This window comes from Gobio gobio (genome assembly GCF_949357685.1).
Source record: "Gobio gobio genome assembly, chromosome: 1".
NCBI lineage: Eukaryota > Metazoa > Chordata > Actinopteri > Cypriniformes > Gobionidae > Gobio > Gobio gobio.
Window position 1 is genome coordinate 25991787 of NC_137097.1, and position 21819 is coordinate 26013605.

The 21819-nt window shown below is 38.1% G+C and overlaps 1 protein-coding gene across 1 annotated transcript; it reads left to right on the forward strand.

Moving 5' to 3' along the window:
* Positions 1-547: 547 nt before the first annotated feature.
* LOC307123353 (uncharacterized protein) lies at positions 548-13978 on the forward strand. The gene is made up of 3 exons (XM_079811873.1): positions 548-627; positions 7342-7487; positions 12933-13978. The coding sequence occupies exons 2-3, from the start codon at positions 7403-7405 to the stop codon at positions 13835-13837; spliced, it is 990 nt and encodes a 329-aa protein (XP_079667999.1). The 5' UTR covers positions 548-627; positions 7342-7402; the 3' UTR covers positions 13838-13978.
* The last annotated feature ends 7841 nt before the right edge of the window (positions 13979-21819 follow it).

Genomic DNA, 21819 nt, shown 5'->3' on the forward strand with positions numbered 1-21819 from the left:
CTGTTCCAATACTTTTGGTCACATAAGAATTGGGTGGGTTCAAACAAAAGGTTATATCTTCTAAGTTGTCAGATCCAGATGTAAATACCTGGAGATAAAAGCTGAAATGTTGATCTTTTGTCTCATATAAATTGTTTGATGTCAAACCCAAATGTTTTCAGTCTACAGAAAAAATAAAGGAATAGTCCTCACTGTTCCAATACTTTTGGAGGGGACTGTATACTTAAAATGTTTACTGATTCTTGAAAGATCTATATCTTTTGTACATTTTATTTTATACACACTTTTTTATACCTATTTTCAGACTTGAACTTTATATGTCCACATTTTTTTAATATTGGTAAAAACACACAAGACTCTTAGATGTGTTCCAATTCGGACACATGAATGAACTCTGCTTTATGAACGCATACACTTTCCAGCATGTTTTTTTTTTTTATATATCACATTTGTTCCAATAAATATGTTTAATACAGTGATTATCTGGTTAAAATAGTAGAAAGATTAGTTATTTGAGACAGCAGAGTGTGACCGGGACTTTTATTTTGGTGAGGCGACATGACGTCATAAGGCTGCGCCGCGCTCCAGCATCTGCTGTGATCCTGCTGAAGATCCTGTTTGTTTTAAGTAAGTCCGTGGATACCGTTTAATGTTTATAGTTTTGTTGTGTTTTTACAAGGCGATGTGGAATTACATACTATTTACTTTTTATTGAATGTAACATTGTAATGCTTTATCTAACTTTAATTAATGATATTTTGTGACTAAAACGCATTCACAATAACAGAAAAGCTGCGTCTCATTTCTCTCTCTCTACCGTGAATCAGTTCATCATAAACACGAGTTCAGTCTCTGGCGAGTAGAGATGAGAGAAACTGAATCAATTGAATCTAGGGATGTGCCGAACAAAGCTTTTGAAGCAGTGAGGCTTTTGCAACAAAGGCCCTGTCCCAAATGGCACACTGCATGTGCACTTTCGGTCTTGTGGACTTACAATGGCCGCTGGTGCGCGTGTCCGTTAAGTTTACTGTCCATCGTGTCCCATTTGTCATTGTATGTCTCAGAAGGATGCTCGTGAGTTAAAGCCTTGTTTATACTTTCGCCTGGCTCCGCAGCGCGAGTGCTATTCTTTGAAACGACAGAGGGCGACTCGGAGTAATTGTTCTATAAACCATCAGGAAAAAGCGTCGAGAAGAAGTGGGCTAATGTACACAGGTGATGATATTTATTTTAGTACACTTCACCGAAAACCACACTACAAAAGGATTGTGTAAAACTCCGTAAACCTTGATATTAATTGTGACATGAAAACAAAATATATGTATACAACTAAATTAACAATCTCTTAAATATTTCTAATTTCACTAAACATTTTCATTTAGTTTCGTGAATTTTTGTAAAATTTAAACATGGATCTTTATTTAAAAGGGCTTATTTTTATTTTTGTAGGCTCATTTTGTAAATATAAGCACCTAATGTGCAAACTGGGTGCTGGTGTGATGAGACGTCATGCTGTGCTAGATTCGCCTAGAACTATATATTTTATTTGTATAGCACATTTCATACACAGAAATATTGTTCTATCGATTTGTCCTACCTTGTCAGATTTTGCTACCTCCCATTAAAGCTACACTATGCAGTCCTTCCAGAAAAATGCGGCTTTTTTTTGTGATTGTTGCGGGCAAAAATCCTTGATTATGCGGCACGTTTTCTTAAAAAATGCGATGGAAAATGCGGGATATTTATGCAATTTTATGCGATTAAATTGCGGGAACTTGCAAAAACTGCGGTTTGATGAGAAAGAGAAAAAAAGCACTACATCACAGAAAGTGCTGGGAATATTTAAGTTGTCTTGTTTTATTGAAGACATTAATAAACACATGGCTCAAATTTACAAAACATTGAGTCAAACAGTTCTGTAGCTTTACAAAAGGAATATGCTACAAAAAAAATGTATAAATAATTTCCTGTTTAACAGAGGTAGCTATAGAAAACAGACATTTGAGTGCTTCCAATGCACAAAGTGCAATCTCTTAAAGGGTTAGTTCATCCAAAAATGTAAATTCTGTCATTAATGACGTCCCCTCATGTCGTTGGACACCTGTAAGACCTCCGTTCATCTTCAGACACAAATGAAGATATTTTAGTTGAAATCCGATCGCTCAGAAAGTCCTCCATTGGCACAATGCACTGTGGACTCTCAAGACCCTTAAAAGGTACTAAAGACGTCGTTACAAAGTCCATCTCACTACAGTGGTTCTACAATAACTTTATAAAGTGACGAGAATAGTTTTTGTGTGCAAAAAAAACCTAAATAACGACTTGCATAGTGATGACTGATTTCAAAACACTGCATCATGAAGCTTCAAGCGTTATGAATCAGCGAGTCGATTCATGATTTGGATTGGGTGTCAAACTGCTGAAATGCGTGACTTTGGCGATCCGAACCGCTGATTCAACTCACTGATTCATAACGCTTCGAAGCTTCATGATGCTGTGTTTTGAAATCGGTCATCACTATATAATTATCGTTATTTAGGTTTTTTTTGTGCACAACTATTCTCGACGCTTTATAAAGTTATTGTAGAACCACTGTAGTGAGATGGACTTTGTAACGACGTCTTTAGTACCTTTTAAGGGTCTTGAGAGTGTAAGTGCATTGTGCCAATGGAGGCCTTTCTGAGCCATCAGATTTACACTAAAATATCTGACATTCTCATTCAGAAATTTCCTCAGTGCAGGTTGGTCACTCTTAGACAGTGGGATGTTGATGGCAGTGCAGGTGGCAACCCAGGTTTCACAAATCTACAAACGGAAAAATACTTTTGTATCATTGGGCTGTATTGTGTACTGTACACACACACACACACACACAGTAACCTACAAAAAATTGCAGTATAAAACAGAATCAATTACAGTCAGCCTTCACATAACAGTAGTGTTTCTACAAATAAAACATAATTCTTTCATGGCAAAATCAATCATCTTGCATGGGAAATTACACTACTGTTAGGCTATCGAAACCTAATGTTAACTTACATCCACACACAACATACTTGGAAATCTCATTAACACACCTCTCTCTGTTTCATTTTGTTTTCAATTTAACTATCAACATTTTCTTAATTTTACGTGCTTTAATCTTGTAGGCTACTGACCTTGATTCTTTCAGCCCTGGCAACTGTTTTAGAAGTTGATGCCTCGGTGTAGGTGAGCTGCTTCTTGGCTACCTCCGCTGTTGCTTCAACCATCCTCAAATGTTTGGCGGTGGTAAAGTGGTTGTGCAGCGTCGACTTCCGTCTGTGGTCCAACACGCAGTTGAAAAAAATAATTTGCCTCCACTTTCATGTAAAACACTGGGAAACTGCTTTGCGTGGTCTTTTGCAGTTATTTTTGTTGGCAAATGGGAATTTGCGTGCTTCATCATGGTTTCGCTGATATCTATGGTTTCTCCACGGGGTTTGCAGCTTTTCGATGACGTTCGCGTCGAGTAATTACGTCACTTCAAAACGTTCTCATGGCAACAGGGGGAAATGGCGGCTCTTGTGTGAAGTAGACTGACATTTTTCAACTTTCTGCTAATATATATGACTTTTTTGAAACGAAAATGCGGGGATTATGAAATCATGCTAGCCCCGCATATTTTGCACGCGGAAATGGGCAATTTATGCGGCGAAAGTGCGGCGTATGTGAAAAAATGCGGCCCCCGCATGAATATGCGGACTTTGGCTGATTATGCGTTAAATCACGCGATCGCATAATCGCGTTTTTCTGGAGGGACTGACTATGTAACTTTTCCGTCCACTAGAGGTCGCCTGTTCAAAACAAAGGCGTAGTTTGATGACGCCACGTTTGAGCGCAGAATCTCGGGACATGTGGTCTTCACCTCACAGCCGGTGGGAAACAGTCAGAATAGGACTCGGGCAGAAATCATGTTCATGGATGCGATTATTAACATTACTGTAGTCTGAAGCAGAGCAGGAGCGAGTGTTGTGGAGCTGAGCAAGGCCGCAGGAGCGATTGAAGAGCGGGACTGTTATTATGGCATAGTCGCTGGCGGGACTTTTATTATGACACGGTTGCCGGCGGCACTTCCTCTTTTCCAGTCATGAGTGTGAGGTAACGCAGCTCTGTTTATCGTATTAGATATATCTGAGTGTGTTGAAAAGGAAGTTATGACGTTCGCTCGGCGGCTGCTATGACACTTGTTCACACTGCAGTGAGAGTAAAGTGTTTCACTGAATAAAACCGGAGACCGAGGGTGACGCAGATATGACGCAATCGACAGGCGACTCCCTCACACGCATAGCTCACACGTCCCGGTTCCTCGGTTAAAATAGCAATTTCTCACGATTTACAAATAGTTGGAAACATTTGGGATATTCTAAGTACTCAACTGAACACAATATATAACATTGGCCAAGTGGTTTCTGGATATTTTACTGCAAAAATCCTACATAGTTCACCTTTAAAACAGTAGGTAGCACAATTCGACAGCAAAAAATGCTGCCTATCAGATTGTGCTACCAGCATCATATTCATCTGATTTGAGGCTTTATTCATATCCATACCTACCCCTTCCCTGAACCTACCCTTAAAACTATGTAAATATTTTAAATAAATAAATATTAAATATGGATATCCACACCTATCCCTACCCTAAACCTACCCTTAAAATGTAAATATAAAAAATATTGATGTGGGCATGCGCAGTAAGCCTTGGTAGGACAATCTGACGGGTAGGATGAAATGTCAGGACACTGGTGTGATGAGACGTCATGCTGGGCTAGATTCGCCTAGAACTCGTGCATCGAAAAGCGAAATGGGGTCTCGCGCACTCCGCGATGACATAATTTTTGCCTCACGCTCGTGCGGACGCGTCGAGTACAAATAAGGCTTTACGCAGCGGACTTCTTCCTGACAGTCAAATCGGCATTACGTTGTGAAAGTGCGGACTCAAAGAAAGAACGTGAGGGTTTAGGGTGCCATTTGGGACAGGGCCAGAGAGGCTTTTACAACAAACTGCGTTGGTGCTTCAAAGCTTTTTGACACAGTGCTCTATCTGGTGGTCAATAAATATTCCTACACCGACTGTTATTTGGGAATTTTGTTCTGTGGGAAGGTTTATTTGTATATTAATACATTTCATTGCATTTTGCACAATACAATGACAATAAAATACTTTCTGTTCTTCATTTCAACTCACCTCAAACTTCTAAATAAAAATGTAATACGCCAATAAATTACACATTAGGCACATTGGTAAAAAACAAATACACAATTACAAATGCAATAAAAAATAATTTGGGAATAGTGGTTGAGCTCGCAAGGTGTTTTATATTCAGTAAACAGACATTCACACATCATTGTTTTTAATAATACTACTTTAACAACAATACACCAAGTAAAAAAAAAACCTACATACATATATGCGTAACTGATATAATTATAATATTGCACTGAATGGATATCGGGTATGGGACCGCACAATCGATGCACTTTGTATTTGAGCCTAATGTGACGTGTCAGTGAGGTAACGAAGCGTCGTTTCCACAGGTCACGTGACAGCCTGATTTCAAAGCAATGCTCCGGAACACTGTTTCGAAGCACTAGTGCATCGAAAATTCGAGACGTGTGTCGACACTGGGTGTCGAACTACCCATTGTTATTTGAATCAAATACTTTGTGAAATGATTCAGTCGAATCACTACTCGTGCTGCTCGAACAGTGCAAATGAACAATAACAACACTAACATGTGTTATGACAACTTTAACAAACCAACTGCTACCGTTTTCATGGTTTCATCATCTAAATAATATATAATTCGTTAACACCAAATTAGGGATGGGCAACAGTGGTCGAGTAATCGAGTACTCGAACGTGACAGCGATCATCGATCATGAGAACGATGATCGCCCTGAAAAAATATATTTGTCTCTTTTTTTATTGGTTATTGCGTCGTTTTGCGCGGTACCGGAGGTCTGATTGGTTGGCGTTATACAGCCTCCTGACCTAGGCGAAATAAAGTGAAACTGAGGCGTGCACTGCAGTGATGTCTGGAATCACTGATCATTAAATGGTTAGTGCAAGATGTGCAGCGCCAATCTGTCATAGCATTATAATGAGAACACCGTGGAAAATGCTGCTAAATGATCTGTGCTTAGTTCCCCGTTTATCAGCTTATCCTCAGAGAAACTAGCGAGAACACTCAGACTAGCGCGTGAAGTTCATGTGCGCATTCGCGTCCTTATCTGCAGATGCAGAAGATTACCTTTATGTTGTTTATCTGATTAATCTAATATAAAACGCGTTTGGTTGAGCTTAATAAGATAGAAAAGCGCTGCCGTTATACCGGCTGTTCATTCTCTTCAGTTTCAGCTCAAATGCATTAATGCTCGAGCTCGACATGGTTTAGAGACAGATATTCTTTTTAGATAGGCTATTTCTTTCTCAGAATCATTGATATTAGTAATGCAGCAGTGCTATACTGTTCTCGTATTTTTTTAACAGTAGACCTAGTTTAAAGTTGTTTTTCGTTATGAGTTTGAAAACGCGCAGTGATGTCTATAAACGCTTCGATCATGAATAATAAAATTAAGTGCATGATGTGCAGAGTCAATCTGTCAAAGCATTATAATGAGAACAGGATTTTAATAAAATGTTGTTTCTGTGTGCTTTCGTTGTCCGTGTATCAGCGTTGTTAAGGGAAGAGCGCATTCAAAATGTTCCGTTTCAAACCCTTCGCCTGTAAAATCTTGCACGCAAGTTCACGTGCGCATTCACGTCCTTTTGTGTTGAGATATGTCGTAATAGGTTCATAATAATCTTCATATTAATATTGATATAGGGTGCGTTTGGTTGAGTTTATTAACCAGCTCTGCAGGGTGGTGTTATTTCACAGTTTCAGCTCAAAGGCAATGCTCGATATTACTGACTTGGTTATTTGAGACGGTCATTTTATAAAGATGTTTCTTTTTCAAAGACATTTATGCATCATAATCAAGCAGTTATTTTTTGTTTTATATGTTCATGTTTTCATATACCTGTTTTCATGTCACGTTTGTATTTGTCAACAACCATTTTCATAACAGTTTTCATTATCTCAATGACGGACATGCCCCGCCCTCAATTACTCGAGTACTCGTTTTTGAGACCTATCGATGATCGAAATGAGAAATTGACAAAAATGCCCATCCCTACACCAAATGTAGATCATAAATATTAAGAGTCTGTAAAGTTTGTGTTCTTTTATTAATTTGAAGTGCTAGTTTTGAATGTTATCTGCTGATTGAGACACACTCAGAGATTTATATTGGATGCATTATTCTCATCTTAAACAGGACAAACACAGAAAAACTCCTGGTGAAGCGACTGAGATCCACGTGACACACTATAATAAAGATGGTGTTTATTAAAGAGGAGGCTGAAGACCTGAAGATTGAAGAAACATTCAGTTTGAAACATGAAGAAACAGAGGAACCAATAGGTTAGTTTCATTCTCAAATAGAGCCGTATAAAATCTGTTTTATTTTTTCCCAAATTCCGTTTTTTACGTTTTAATTTTTGGGAATTATAATTTTTTTTTACCCTTAACTGTTATTTTAGTAGTGAAAAGAGCGTGCTTTTAATGTTAATATAGTAGAACAAAACACATAAAATAGGAATGACCTTAAATTTATTGAGGTAAAGTACTTCAAGTCAATAAAAAAACCCTGAATTAATAATTTTTTATGTAATCATGATTAATTGCAATTAAAAAACATTGGAGTTTTTAATATTTTGATATTGTAATAATTTCAATTACTCTCCAAATTAATGAAGAAACAATTTAAAGACAGCATATTTTAAATATTTGTTGTAATGGCATCTTTTTATGAATGAAGGCCAGTATCACTGATACTAATGTCTCTATGAAACATTAATGACGTTACATTACAGTATAACTGAAAGCTCCCAATTTCAACATTTATTAGGCTTTAAAAAATAACAACTTTTAATTTAATTGAACTTAAAACAATCTTTACACAAACCTATTATAATAAATGTTATATTTAACCATGGCCTTCCCTGTTAGACATAGCCTACACAGAAATTGAATAAAGCTATCAACACCTTTCAGAACTGCATATATAATACATGAAATCTAGATTAATCATCATTAAAGCTACAATTTTCTCTGTTCCTGTTGTTCTTTGATGAACATTAATGACAGGCATCATCAGTGCTCCTGTCACTTTGAGATCGGCCGCTGCCAAACATGACGTGGATCTGACGTGCTGTCCTGCACATCTAATTTTCTCTCAAGTTCATTTAAAACATTATTTATTATTTTCCATACTTTATCTCAACTTAAACCTCTTTAATAGTGGAAACTTCACTAGCTTTAACTAGCGAATTCAATAAATGGTACCTTGCTAATTGTTAACAATGCTTTGATAGCATTAGCATAGCACTTGCTGAATGACTTGCTCAATATTAAACATTTAACATGTGTTTCTGTTCTCAAAACTAAGCTCATGCTCCACTCGTCACCATGATGGTAACACTATAAAAACAACATAAACTCTAAATTAGCATAACTAAACACTACTAATCTTGCACAAAAAAATTATATAACACTTAATTTTAGCATTTACTCTCCCCTTTGAGTGGCATGGCAAAGCATGCTAAGAAATAGATATCCCAGCCCAGTTTGAGTTAAATTTAAGTTTGTCTAAATTAAAAGAAACAAGTTCATAAAACTCAAAACAGTTTTAAATACTCATAAAAGTTCATTTGATTTAAACTAATTTGTTTAAATTTTTTGTGTTAGGGTTTACAGTGCAGGGAAAAATATAAACTATAAAGCATACCTGCAAACTAGGGTTGGATACCGAACTCGGTACTTTTAAGGGCACTGACCGAATTACATCGGTACTACCGAGTGCCGATTCACATTAAATCAATCGGTACCAAATTTTGGTACCTGAGAACGCATCTGGTGAAATAGACTAGTGTCTATTTAAATATTTAAATACGAATCCTGCGTGTTTCGTACGAATGAATGGCGCTGACGCGTGGATTAATTTACTTAATGTTACCTCTGTCACACACACACACACACAGAATCGCGCGTGGCGGTCGCATGTTTCCATTTCTGCCGTCTCATATGAGGACATGAACGCACGAACGTCATCTTCAGAGCCACTGAGAGTCATTTTACCGTTTAATTTGAGAAAAACTACACAAACTCGTGTAAGTTTCTGTGTAGAAGGTATTCACGGCATCCTGTCAAAATAAAAGTTTGGTTTCACTTGACAAATATAGTACTGTTGTACAGTACAATTTAGATACGTCTCAGTGTAATAATAATACTAACACTAATATGATAATACATTATCAAAACTTAATTTAAGTAATAAATAAAACAAATTCTTCTTGTTTTAATTTTAACCATATAAAGCTCAGTTGTGCAGCACTTTGTTTGACAAAACAAGTGTAATTAAATTAAAAGATACATTTAATTAATGTCTTGTCTTCATTTGATTACCAGAAAATACACAACACATAATTTGTGGGTGAAGTTGAAAGCATTATTAACTTCACAATAATAATTGCGAATGGGCTAATTTCCCATAGACTAGAGTGAGACCATAGACGTCTCGATTGCTGTCGCGAGCTTTAAAAAGATCTTAAAGTAGTATCTTAAAAGTTTCAGTTCAGATTAAGTGCCAAGTCCTTAAACACACCCACTGTTTTGAATGAGTGACTCTGGGCGGGCCTGCCCCCATTTATCACACCACTTACCCCCTTTTAGGAGGCTCCTGATTGGTTAACGCAGCGTGAACAGATGGCAAAATTCAGATTTTTCAAGTCGGGCTTCAGATGCAATTTCGCTTCAAACGCCTGAATGCACAAAAAGCACCAAATAAAATAACTTGCGCAAGACGCTCAATTTGCGTGAATGAGTCAAATTCGCGTCTATCGCGCCACATGACCTCCAGGCGCGTGTCAACGCATCTTTACATTGACTTGACCTGGAAATCGCTCGCTCCAGGCGCTCTATTCGCATTTGGTGTAAACGGAGCTTACCGGTACATGTATTCGCCCAGAACCATCGCAGTACTGATTTCACGGTTTGGTGCACACAGTCAGACGACCAATACAGTCAGTTACAGGCTTCTGCACTTGTGATAGGGCACATGTTAACTGAGAGATAGAACGAGCAGAGAATGACGACGATGCATTTCCGACAATTCTTTCCCTGAATTACCACTGGATGAGAGTTGCTCTCAAAAGCCATTGCTCCTTCTAGGGCTGAAGCTAATTTAAGGTCCCGTTCTTCGTGTTTTTTTGAAGCTTTGATTGTGTTTACAGTGTGCAATATAACATGTGTTCATGTTTCGCGTGTAAAAAAACACAGTATTTTTCACACAATGTACTTATCTGTGTACCGCTGTTTCCACTGTCCTAAAAACGGCTGGTGATTTCCCTGTTCTATAAAGTCCCTCCTTCAGAAATACGTAACGAGTTCTGATTGTGCCAGCGCTTACCGTGTTGTAATTCGACCGCAGCTTAGCGCACGTGCCAGCAGTTCCTGTGTTGTGATTCGACAGCAGCTTAGCGCATGTTGGAAAGATCACGCCTCTTAACGTAGAGATGAATGCGTTCAATAATCTCTACAGCGTCCCTGGGAAAGCCAAACAAAGGTGATTTGACTCCTGGATGAAAATAACAGCGTCTCGACGACATGGCGATAAACACACTCAACGCAACAGTTCCTTTTCTCCACGCGACCGTCCGCTTCTCCACGTGGGACAGCAACAAGACCGCGCCCCCTTTTTCGCGTTTCTTTGTGGGCGGAGGTTAGTCTGTTCTACTGCTCTACTGACGTAATTATAGCAGGAAGTACCAGGATGTAGTCCAAGCCAGCCGTTCGCTGTAGGCTTTGAAAGGGAACTTCTGTTAAATAAAATATCTCGCTTGGCATTGAACTTTGAGCTTTATAATTTTACAGGTATTATTTATGCTCTAACAGCAACATTACACACTAACTAAAGTTTGAACAATGGGATCATGCGGAATGGGACCTTTAATATTTTGATAATCAATTGGTTGGCCAATTCTGGATTAATCGGATTAAAAGCCCTATTTTTTATTTATTGTTTTTATTCACAAAACACACTATTCCACATCATGCTCAGTGCATGTCTGTTGAGTGCTATGAAAACATACAAGGTTTTACAATGTATAAAATCAACAAACAATAATAATAAATAAAATTGGGTTATTGTAGTTATTCAACGGTAACCACAAAATAACCAGGGTTTTGCTTCAAATCTATAGTTTAACTATGGTATTTGTGTGGTTATACAAATGGTAATCAACACGCCAAAAGCATGGACATGGACAAAGTAACCTGTTTCTGTCATTTCTTTATCCTGCAAATGGGCTATAAGAAACATCTTACATTTATATTCAATTACACACTGTTATCCCTTTACAGTTACTACTCTCATAAAATACTTGAATTACATGTTGACTTTTAAACCTAAATTCAGCGTCTAACAGCAGATATTTCAGCTAAATGAATGTTTTTGCGCTGAATATTGTCTTCCTCTACTAGAGAGGTCAGGCACTGATGTTGGACGAGAAGGCCTGGCTCGCAGTCTCCGCTCTAATTCATCCCAAAGGTCTTCTATCGGGTTGAGGTCAGGACTCTGTGCAGGCCAGTCAAGTTCCTCCACACCAAACTCACTCATCCATGTCTTTATGGACCTTGCTTTGTGCACTGGTGCTCAGTCATGTTGGCACAGGAAGGGCCATCCCCAAACTGTTCCCACAAATTTGGGAGCATGAAATTGTCCAAAATGTTTTATGCTGAATCATTAAAAGTTCCTTTCACTGGAACTAAGGGGCCAAGGCCAACCCCTGAAAAACAACCCCACCCCATAATCACCCGTCCTCTCTAAGCTCCGAAGCTCTCTACGCACTGTTCTTGAGCTAATCTGAAGGCCACACAAGTTTGGAGGTCTGTAGCTATTGTCTCTGCAGAAAGTTGTTGACTTCTGTGCACAGTGATTTTTACGTGGCCCACCACTTTGTGGCTGAGTTGCTGTTGTTCCCAATTGCTTCTACTTTATTATAATATATCTAACAGTTGACCGTGGAATATTTAGCTGTGAGGAAATTTCACAAATGGTTTTATCCTATCACGGTACCACGCTTGAATTCACTGAGCTCCTGAGAGCGACCCATTCTTTCACAAATGTTTGTAGAAACGTCTGCATTGTCTAGGTGCTTGATTTTATACACCTTTGGCCTTGGAAGTGATTGGAACAGCTGAATTCAATGATTTGGAGAGGTCTCCCAATACTTTTGGCAATATAGTGTATTATGATGAAACTCTGGAAGTGTTGCGATCCCGAGGGACAACTAGGAGAATAAGGGTAGTATGAGTGCAATTATGCAAACACGCTTCCGGTCAAGAGGAAGAGGCTGTTTTTCTTGAGCGAGAGACACCTGTGCAACGGTGTTCCCAATCACTCCACAATCAGCCAATCACCTGCGGAAAACATGCACACAAAACAGATAATGGCTGACTGGGCCGTCACATGTTTTCATCAAGATGCTTTGATGAATAGAAATTGTAGATCAGCATTTATTTGACACAAAATTGTTTGTAAAAGTATAAATGTATTTACTATCGTTACTATTTCGACCAATTTCATGCATGATTTTCAATTTAATCCAAAACAGAGCAATAATCAACATTTAATATTCAGGGAAAACGATTAGACCACATTTTATTTGATTGGGTGATGAGGGACCTGGACAATGAAAGAGGAGGGGGGAGAGGAGTATGAGACCCACTGGTCTAAATGTTTCCAAATGTGTCTGTCATGTTACACCATTTAACTGGGGTTAACTTGTATTTGTCTGTTCACCTTAGGCCTAATGCCGCTGAAAGAGGAGAGTCAAGAATTGAATGAAAAGGAAGGGAAAGATCTCTTTGAAAAGCATCAAGATTTCATAACTGAAGAAAAATCTTTTAGTTGTTCACAGACTAAAAAGACTTCAACACGAAAAAGAGCTCAGAAGACAGAAACTAGAACTTCCACCTGCCCTCAGTGTGGAAAGAGCTTCAATCATCATCAAAACCTTAAAGTCCATATGAGAGTTCACACTGGAGAGAAGCCTTACACTTGCCAACAGTGTGGAAAGAGTTTCACTCAAAGTAACAGCCTTAAAGCCCACATGAGAATTCACACTGGAAGGAAACCTTTAACCTGTCATGAGTGTGGAAAAAGTTTCACTGAAAAAGGAAGTCTTAAAGCCCACATGAGAATTCACACTGGAGAGAGCTCTTTCACCTGCCATCAGTGTGGAAAGAGTTTCACTCAAAAAGGAAGCCTTAAAGACCACATGAGAATTCACACAGGAGAGAAGCCCTACACCTGCCAACAGTGTGGAAAGAGTTTCAATAAAATGAGAAACCTCACAGTTCACATGAGAATTCACACGGGAGAGAAGCCTTTCACCTGCCAACAGTGTGGAAAGAGTTTCACTCAAGAAGGACATCTTAAAGGACACATGAGAATTCACACTGGAGCAAAGGATTTCACCTGCCAGCATTGTGGAAAGAGTATCACTATAGGAAACCTTACAGTTCACATGAGAATTCACACTGGAGAGAAACCTTACAACTGCCAAGAGTGTGGAAAGAGTTTCACTCAAAAGGAAAGCCTTAAAGTTCACATGAGAATTCACACTGGAGAGAAGCCATTCACATGTGAACAGTGTGGGAAGAGTTTCAGATGTAAAGCAAACTTTAATTTCCATATGAGGATTCACTAAAGAGAAAACTGTTTTGTCGTCAGTGTGGAAGGAGATTCACAGTAGGGCTGGGCGATATGGCCCAAAAAAATTATCACAATATAATTTTCCATATCAGTCGATAAAGATAATTAAAGAAATAAAGATTTGACATTTATCGTGAAAAAGTTTAAAGGCATATTTTTGCTCCCGAGTGAAAGATGTAGAAAACAGACAGTTAATTGTGGTTTTAAATGATCCTTTATTGTCAAAACATGACAAACACTTCCCAAACAAGTGAACAATTGATCAAAACTGAGTTACTAATAAAATCAATATTAATAAGAGTAGAATATTAGAATATAAATATAATGTATAAAATAAATATCTATAGTAAAATCTAGAACTGTAATGATAAAATTTGGCTCTGCTGACAGCAAATGCAAAGTTAAAAGTGCTTTAAAGATAATGTTTGTCAATAAACAAAAAAATCGTTCTGGTCAGCATGCCAAACCTTTTAAATAAATTATATTGACAATATAAATGAAATAAATAAAAGAAAAAGCATTTTTTTTACTATACACTCTTTATATCAATAATATAATTACATATACTTAATTAAAATAATTGTGTAAGTAGTAAAACAATAAACACGCAAACGAGCAAAAAATGCGTTTTACGTTTAGAAACATTTTGAGTAGGGATGCATCGAATCCAGATTTTTGGGGTTCGGCCGAATACCGAATCCACTGGTTAAGATTCGGCCGAATCCGAAACTGAATACAGAATCCTTCTCCCATCCTCATTATCACAGTAAACACATTAACGAAGTAACAGCGTCCACAGCAGTGTAGGGATGCTATTGACCATTTAACCATTAACCGAAAGTAAGAACTTTGACAGATTAATACTACCAGTTCAACGGTTTAAATGTTTTTAAAGCTCTTTTGTTTGTTTGTTTGTTTGTTTTTTGATGCATGGTTGAGAAAAATATGCTGTAAAAGCGTTATTTGTTCTCTCACGGAGCGCGTCGACATGTGCAACCACAAACCAGATATATCTCGCAAAATGAAGCAATGGAAAAGCTTACTGTGCGCATAGTGCAAGCCTAGGGTTCGGGTTCGGTGGAAAAAAATTCTGAGGTTCGGCAGAATCCGAACCCCGTCAAAAAGCCCAATATTCGGCTGAATCCGAATCCTGGATTCGGTACATCCCTAATTTTGAGTCCCCCCTCTCTTGCCTTACAATGGATTGGTCCACCGCGCACCCACACACACACACACACACACACAACTGCGGTGGGAGAGAGCACAAAGATCAGTAGTTGATGAACTCCTGTAAGAGCTGTCAAGTCTATTTTATTCACTTTAAACATCGGATGAAATTATTTTATTTCTCTTTTAATACAGGCGATCCTGAGTTATTAAATCACCAAAGACAAAAAAAGATGATGCCGATGTATTTTTCCATAAGTACAATGTTTTGGTGATTATAGTTTGGTAACGTTAGCTTGCTGCAAGTCACCCACTACAACTAACAAGGCGATAAGCCCATGTGAGAACAGATGTTAGGCTAATAGATTTAGCGCTGTGTTGGGCTCAATGCTATATGGAAGAACTTCGAAGAAGCAAGATAATTGAATAATTATATTACTGTGTGGTAAACCTATGATAAGCACTGCACGTCGCTCTGTTTTATGTCCGATTGCAAAAAGCCAAAATATATCCAAACCACTGAAGTTGAGTGACCTTTCTTGTCAATTATATCTGTGTCCTCCGAGCTGGTCGTGAGTGCTGAATTTTCTTCACTATCGCTCATCAACCCTGCATGCAGCATCCAGAAGCCTGGTCTGCAAAATGCATGCGCAACATTACCCATAGTGCGTAAGCATTATATTGAGCATTTATCAAACTGTTGTTATCATTTTATTGAGGAAAATTATTTCGTTATCGTTTTATCGCCCAGCCCTAATTCACAGACTGGAATCATCTTAAGAGATGCGTAATAACTCACTCCATCACTGTGTATAGAGTTTCAGATTTAAAGTAGGGCTGGGCGATAAATCGATTTTAACGATTAACTCAAATGTGTAGTTTACGCCGACTTTTTTGAATGAAAATTGGTTTTCTCTTTAAGATCTGCCGACGCTTCCCTATGGCCTCCCATAGTTCCGAATGGGCTCAGCGCTCCCCACACACATTTGCCATAGAGATACACAAACAACAAGGACCTTGCATCTTACAACATAGTGTCATTTGTAATTGATTCGATTTTTCGCCGTCAGTCGGAGAACAAACAATACCCCGCTGCAAGGTGTGTTTGAAGTCTGAACGGAACCGCACTACTCGTTTGAGCTGCGCTGCGTGGACGTTTCTCAGCTCGGAGCAGTAATAGACAGCGTAGCGCAAGCTCATACATGGGCCGATCTCGTGACGCTGGTACAAAGCACTGGAGATCCAGTGAGAAAGAGTTTGAATTCACCACAGAATTAATAACATCGCTACTGTGAGATCTAGTGGAAGCGTTCAGTGCAGAATTCTCTGTTATAAACCACATATATCAGATCACACAGCGCTGACTTGGAGACCATTAAGCCATGAATGAAGTTCAGGGGTTTCAGTCCACAAATCACCAACATTCACCATGGATTTAATGTAGTAACACCACATGGTATTGTGGAAGAAATAGTCAAAAAAAAATGTATTTTTCTCAGGGTTCGTACAACCTTTTGAGATTGAAATTCAAGGGGTTTCAAGTGCTTCACACTTTTTCCAGCACTTCATAGCTCTAAATATTATCCAATTTTAATGTAATTTTTAAAGTGATGATTTGTAAAACTAAAAGTTTAAAGTTATTTATATAGTGCATTTTACAATGCAGATTGTTTCAAAGCAGCTTCAGTGTTAAACAGGAAAATAATGCAACAGAATTTTATTCGGCTGTACAGCTGCTCCGGAGAAAATGTCATCAGTTAATTTCAATTATCATACAGTGACAATGTGGGCATTAGATCAGTTATTTAGTTTAAATAGTTAATTTAGTTTACTAATTAGATTCATTTGGATATTTAGTTGAAAATTTGTGTCCCCAACTGAGCAAGCCAAGCCAAAGGCGACAGTGGCAAGGAACCAAAACTCCATCAGGTGACCTAATGGAGAAAAATAAACCTTGGGAGAAACCAGGCTCAGTCGGAGTGCCAGTTCTCCTCTGGCCAATTAACAAACTGTATGATTATTATTCTGGCGACTTTACTGGTCAGAGATCTTAATAGATCGGAATATTTAAAAGGTCAGAGCTGTCAGGCTGGAGACGGGTTTATTGAGCATGACCGATTGATTAACCAATTATTAAATAGGAATATTCGAATGATCAGAGTCATCATGCCGGAGACGGGTTTATTGAGGATGCCGTGTCGATTAACCAATTATTAAATAGGAATATTCGAATGATCAGAGTCATCATGCCGGAGACGGGTTTATTGAGGATGCCGTGTCGATTAACCAATTATAAATAGGAATATTCGAATGATCAGAGTCATCATGCCGGAGACGGGTTTATTGAGGATGCCGTGTCGATTAACCAATTATTAAATAGGAATATTCGAAAGATCGGAGTCATCACGCTGGAGATGGATTTATTGAGAAAAAGGAAAAACAACTTCCAGCGGAGGACTGATCTGGCGGGGTACGAGTCATTAGACAAATGGAAAGATGGAACAAAAAATTACTGAGTGATGTAATTTGAATGTCCCAATAGTGAAATATTCAATTTGCAAGAGAAGTTTTTTTTTTTTTTTTTTTATTATACATAATTCAACTTTGGCTTGCAATGAAGTGTGCATTCTATATATGATTGTGGTTTTCTATTTTTCTTGTTTAGAGGTGATAATGAGTTAGGACTATTTCTAACTGTTTACCTTGGCGTTTTTACATGAGGGCTGTGGGGTCCCTGAAAAGGGGAAGGTCAAAAAGACTGTCAGCTATATTACGTGTGATGTGGTTTTAAGAAATATTTTAAGCCTTCAATGTCCACTGCAAAGAAAAATGAGATCGATGTATGTGTTTTTGCAAACTTGTGGTAACTTCGGAAAATGAATTATTATTGCTATAGCATTGTTTTGGTTATTATTGAGCATAGTTATTGTAGCATTATATACATTATAGCATTATTGTAATGTCTAGTGTGTTGATTCTGTTTCATGTTCTTATCTTGTTTTCCCATTGTCTTGTTTCCTGTTTTGTCATGTGCTTCCTTAGTCTCATGTGTTATGTTCCTATTGGTTAGTTTAGTTATGTGTCATATTCTGATTTGTTCTCTTGTTTCATGTGTCTTGTTTTCATTGGTTGCTTTAGTCACGTGATCCCATTAGTCCTGTATAAATAGTCCTCATGTTTCCATCGTCTCTTGTCGAGTATTGTTCCCTGTAAACCGTTGTTGGTTAGCCTAGAAATCCAGATGCACCCTAGCGGCAGAACATTTATTTTGCCGCGAGTGTAGTCTAGCAACTCTCGGTAGACCTGAGAGCTGGAAAAAACAAACTCTGGTCAATCACAGCGTGTGTAGAGTCGGTGGGCGGGCTTAACATAATGACGGCACGTCACGGCAGAGTTGCGGAGGTTCTGCGTGCTTCTCGTAAACAAAGCTGACGAACAGCGGTCTTTTGAATCGGCTTTGGCCGTGACTCTGGAAGACTTGGAGTTAAGCTTTTCTTTGAGAAAAGAACAAAGAACAGCACTGAAGTCATTCTTAAGAAAAGAAGATGTGTTCGAAGTTTTGCCTACCGGATACGGCGAAAGTCTATCAACTAGTCTGTTCCTAGTTCAAGTCTGTTCATAGTCAAGTCATCATTTGTCTTGTATCTGTTCACGTCTGTAAATAAACTGCACTTGGGTTCATCACTACAACTTGCCTACAGTGGACATCCGTTACAATTGTATACATTAAATACAATATAGCATTGTAATGACAGTCCTAGCTTCTTAAAGGGTTAGTTCACCCAAAAATTACCCCATGATTTACTCACCATCAAGTCATCCTAGGTGTGTACGACATTCTTCTTTCAGACGAACTCAGAGTTACATTTAAAAAAGTCCTGGCTCTTCCAAGCTTTATAATGGCAGTGACTGTTGGGTCATTTTTGAAGTCCATAAATGTGCATCTATCCACCATAAAACTGCTCCACACAGCTCTGGAGGGTTAATAAAGGCCTTCTGTAACTAAGTGGCGCATTTGTGTAATGAGACAGGTGGTACTGCACATTGGTGGTGGTTGAGGACATTCCCCCATTCCATGTAAAGCGCGTTGAGAGCTTATAAAACTGCTATATAAATGTAACAAATTATTATTATTTAAAACTTTATAAAGTAAATTATCTAGCTTCCGGCGAATCGCCTTCCATATTCAACTTGCGGAAAAAGTGTAGCGCCTCTCGCAGTTCAAAATGCTTACGCTACGTCTGATGAGCGTAAGCATTTTGAACTGCGACTTCAAAAATGACCCAACAGTCACTGCCATTATAAAGCTTGGACGAGTCAGGACATTTTTAATATAACTGAATGAGTTCAGTTCATCTGAAAGAAGAATGTCATATACACCTAGAATGATTTTAGGATGAGTAAATCATGGGAAAATTTTTATTTTTGGGTGAACTTACCCTTTAACTAACCCCCCAAAAATAATTTTTTCCAGTATTTTCTGGAATCTAGTGGAAGCTTAGACAACATACACTTACATGTTTATCACTTTAAGCAGTGTTTTATGTAACTTCAAAGGGTTTTCTTTAAAATGACAACAAAATTGTGTATTTTGCAAGCAGTTCAGACAAAGCACAGAGCTCATTCAGTAAAAGTGCTAAAGCAAAACAGATGTGTTTTTAGTCTGGATTTGAATGTGACTACTGTTGGAGCACATCTGATCTGTTCAGGAAGCTGGTTCCAACTGCGGCTGGCATAATAGCTAAAAGCAGACTCTCCTTGCTTTGAGTGAACCCTTGGCATTTCTAACTGACTTGATCCTGATGATCTGAGTGATCTGTTGGGTTTGAATTATATCAGCATATCTGCAATGTATTGAGGTCCTAGGCCATTGAGTGATTTATAAACAAGTAACAGTACTTTAAAATCGATCCTAATCAGTCCGTTTTGAGACTGTATAAAACTTGTTTTGATCGATATGGATACCCATTCCTTTTTAACATATGACTGGTCATTATTTTCAACAGAAATGCCCATGATTGGCTACAGCACTCTACGCTGTAAAATCATGCACTCACATGACCCAAATAAAATAACCAGATCACTCAAGAAAAACATTAATGTTGTCTCTTCTTTATCTCTCCCCAGAATAAAATACTACTGTAAAACCTAGTCAAAGTTGATATATTTGTAGAAATCCCTGCAAATATAGTGAAACTGCTGTCTATCCTGCTTAAACCTATTCAATCAGATAGACAGCGTGGAGTTGTTAGGAACTATTGAGAGCTCTATGACCCACGTGGTGGTGAAATCAAAGAGTGTTGCAACTCTCTTTTTCTATCGCTCTGGTTTAACCATGAAGTCAATTTGAGTGCTGTTCAATGGGTGAATAGTGTGTTGCGTGAGATGGTGGTGTGGTGGTCATGACTCGTGAGTGAGATATATATATATATATATATATATATAATCTTATTGTATGTAGATAACTGTATAAAATATATATTCTAGTTTATTAATATAATGTAAATTGCAAACACTGTGTTCTGTAACTGGTGTACTTAACACATAATTTGTGGTTAACAGGTCTGTTTCTGTGTTTTATATCACAGGCACTGCAAATAAATCACCCTTTGCACAACCAGCTTTGTGTGGAAAATCCTTTTATTAACATCATCTCCCAACAAAATAACGCAGAGGGACCACCGGTACATGTACATTGTGTATGAAATGTCCTATATAAATAAACTTGCCTTGCCTTGCCTTGCCTTGCCTTGGAGGCTAACCATGTTAATTTGGACCAATAATTGGAGTTAAAAACAGTTGAAGGGCAACGAGCATAATTAAGTAATTTAATCTGACTCCAATATAAATAATGTGTCTGGAAGATTCCAATTAGTTTGTCCCGTTTTCGTGCCCTTCTCAGCATTTATCGGTGATTCAAAGACAATGACTTCTCAGATCTGAGGGAAGCAAAATCTTCAGACTTTAATGGAGGCAAGTCTCAGATATAAGACAAAGAAAGAGGTGGAGAACAGACTTATCCAATGGAAAATAATTACATCATATATATCTCATGTTATAGGAACGTGATAATGTATGATAATGTACACAATACATCTGGTAATCATTATTTCCACCGTCGAAACAGTAGGGCCCAAATGGTCCTTTCAATGCAAGGAATAGGGAAACTTGGGACTTTTCTCCATTTGAACAGATAGCGCCTTCATATATGAAAAACATATGTCTAGGGTATGTTTCACTTAAAGAGAGAGAGAGAGAGAGAGAGAGAGAGAGAGAGAGAGAGAGAGAGAGAGAGAGAGAGAGAGAGAGAGAGAGAGAGAGAGAGAGAGAGAGAGAGAGAGAGAGAGAAGACAAAGGAAAAAGGCCACACTTCTATTCATTCGAAGTGGAGTAAAATAATGAGGATAATGTGGTTGATTAACTAAAAGATTAATGCTGAGATGTATATAAAAACCTATCAATCCCTCCTCTGGCAATAAAATTGCCACACCCAAATCTCAGCATTATCTGTCTTATACACAAAATACAAACATTTCCTTTACCTTCTTTTGAAATTAAGGACACTTAACAGTTCTATTCATCAAAGCATATTGAGAGGATACAAAGTTATTCATAGCACGATTAATCAAGGCTCTGATAAATGGAATAATACAACAGATAATAAATGCAAGGATTAATAGGATTACACCTATAGGAATTAAGGCAGATACAAGCATTTGTTGCCATCCTGTAAGCCATGCTAAGAAACCATCTTGCTTGTCATCAACCTCTCGTCTTTCCAATTCTTGAGCAATTCTAGTCATATTCTTT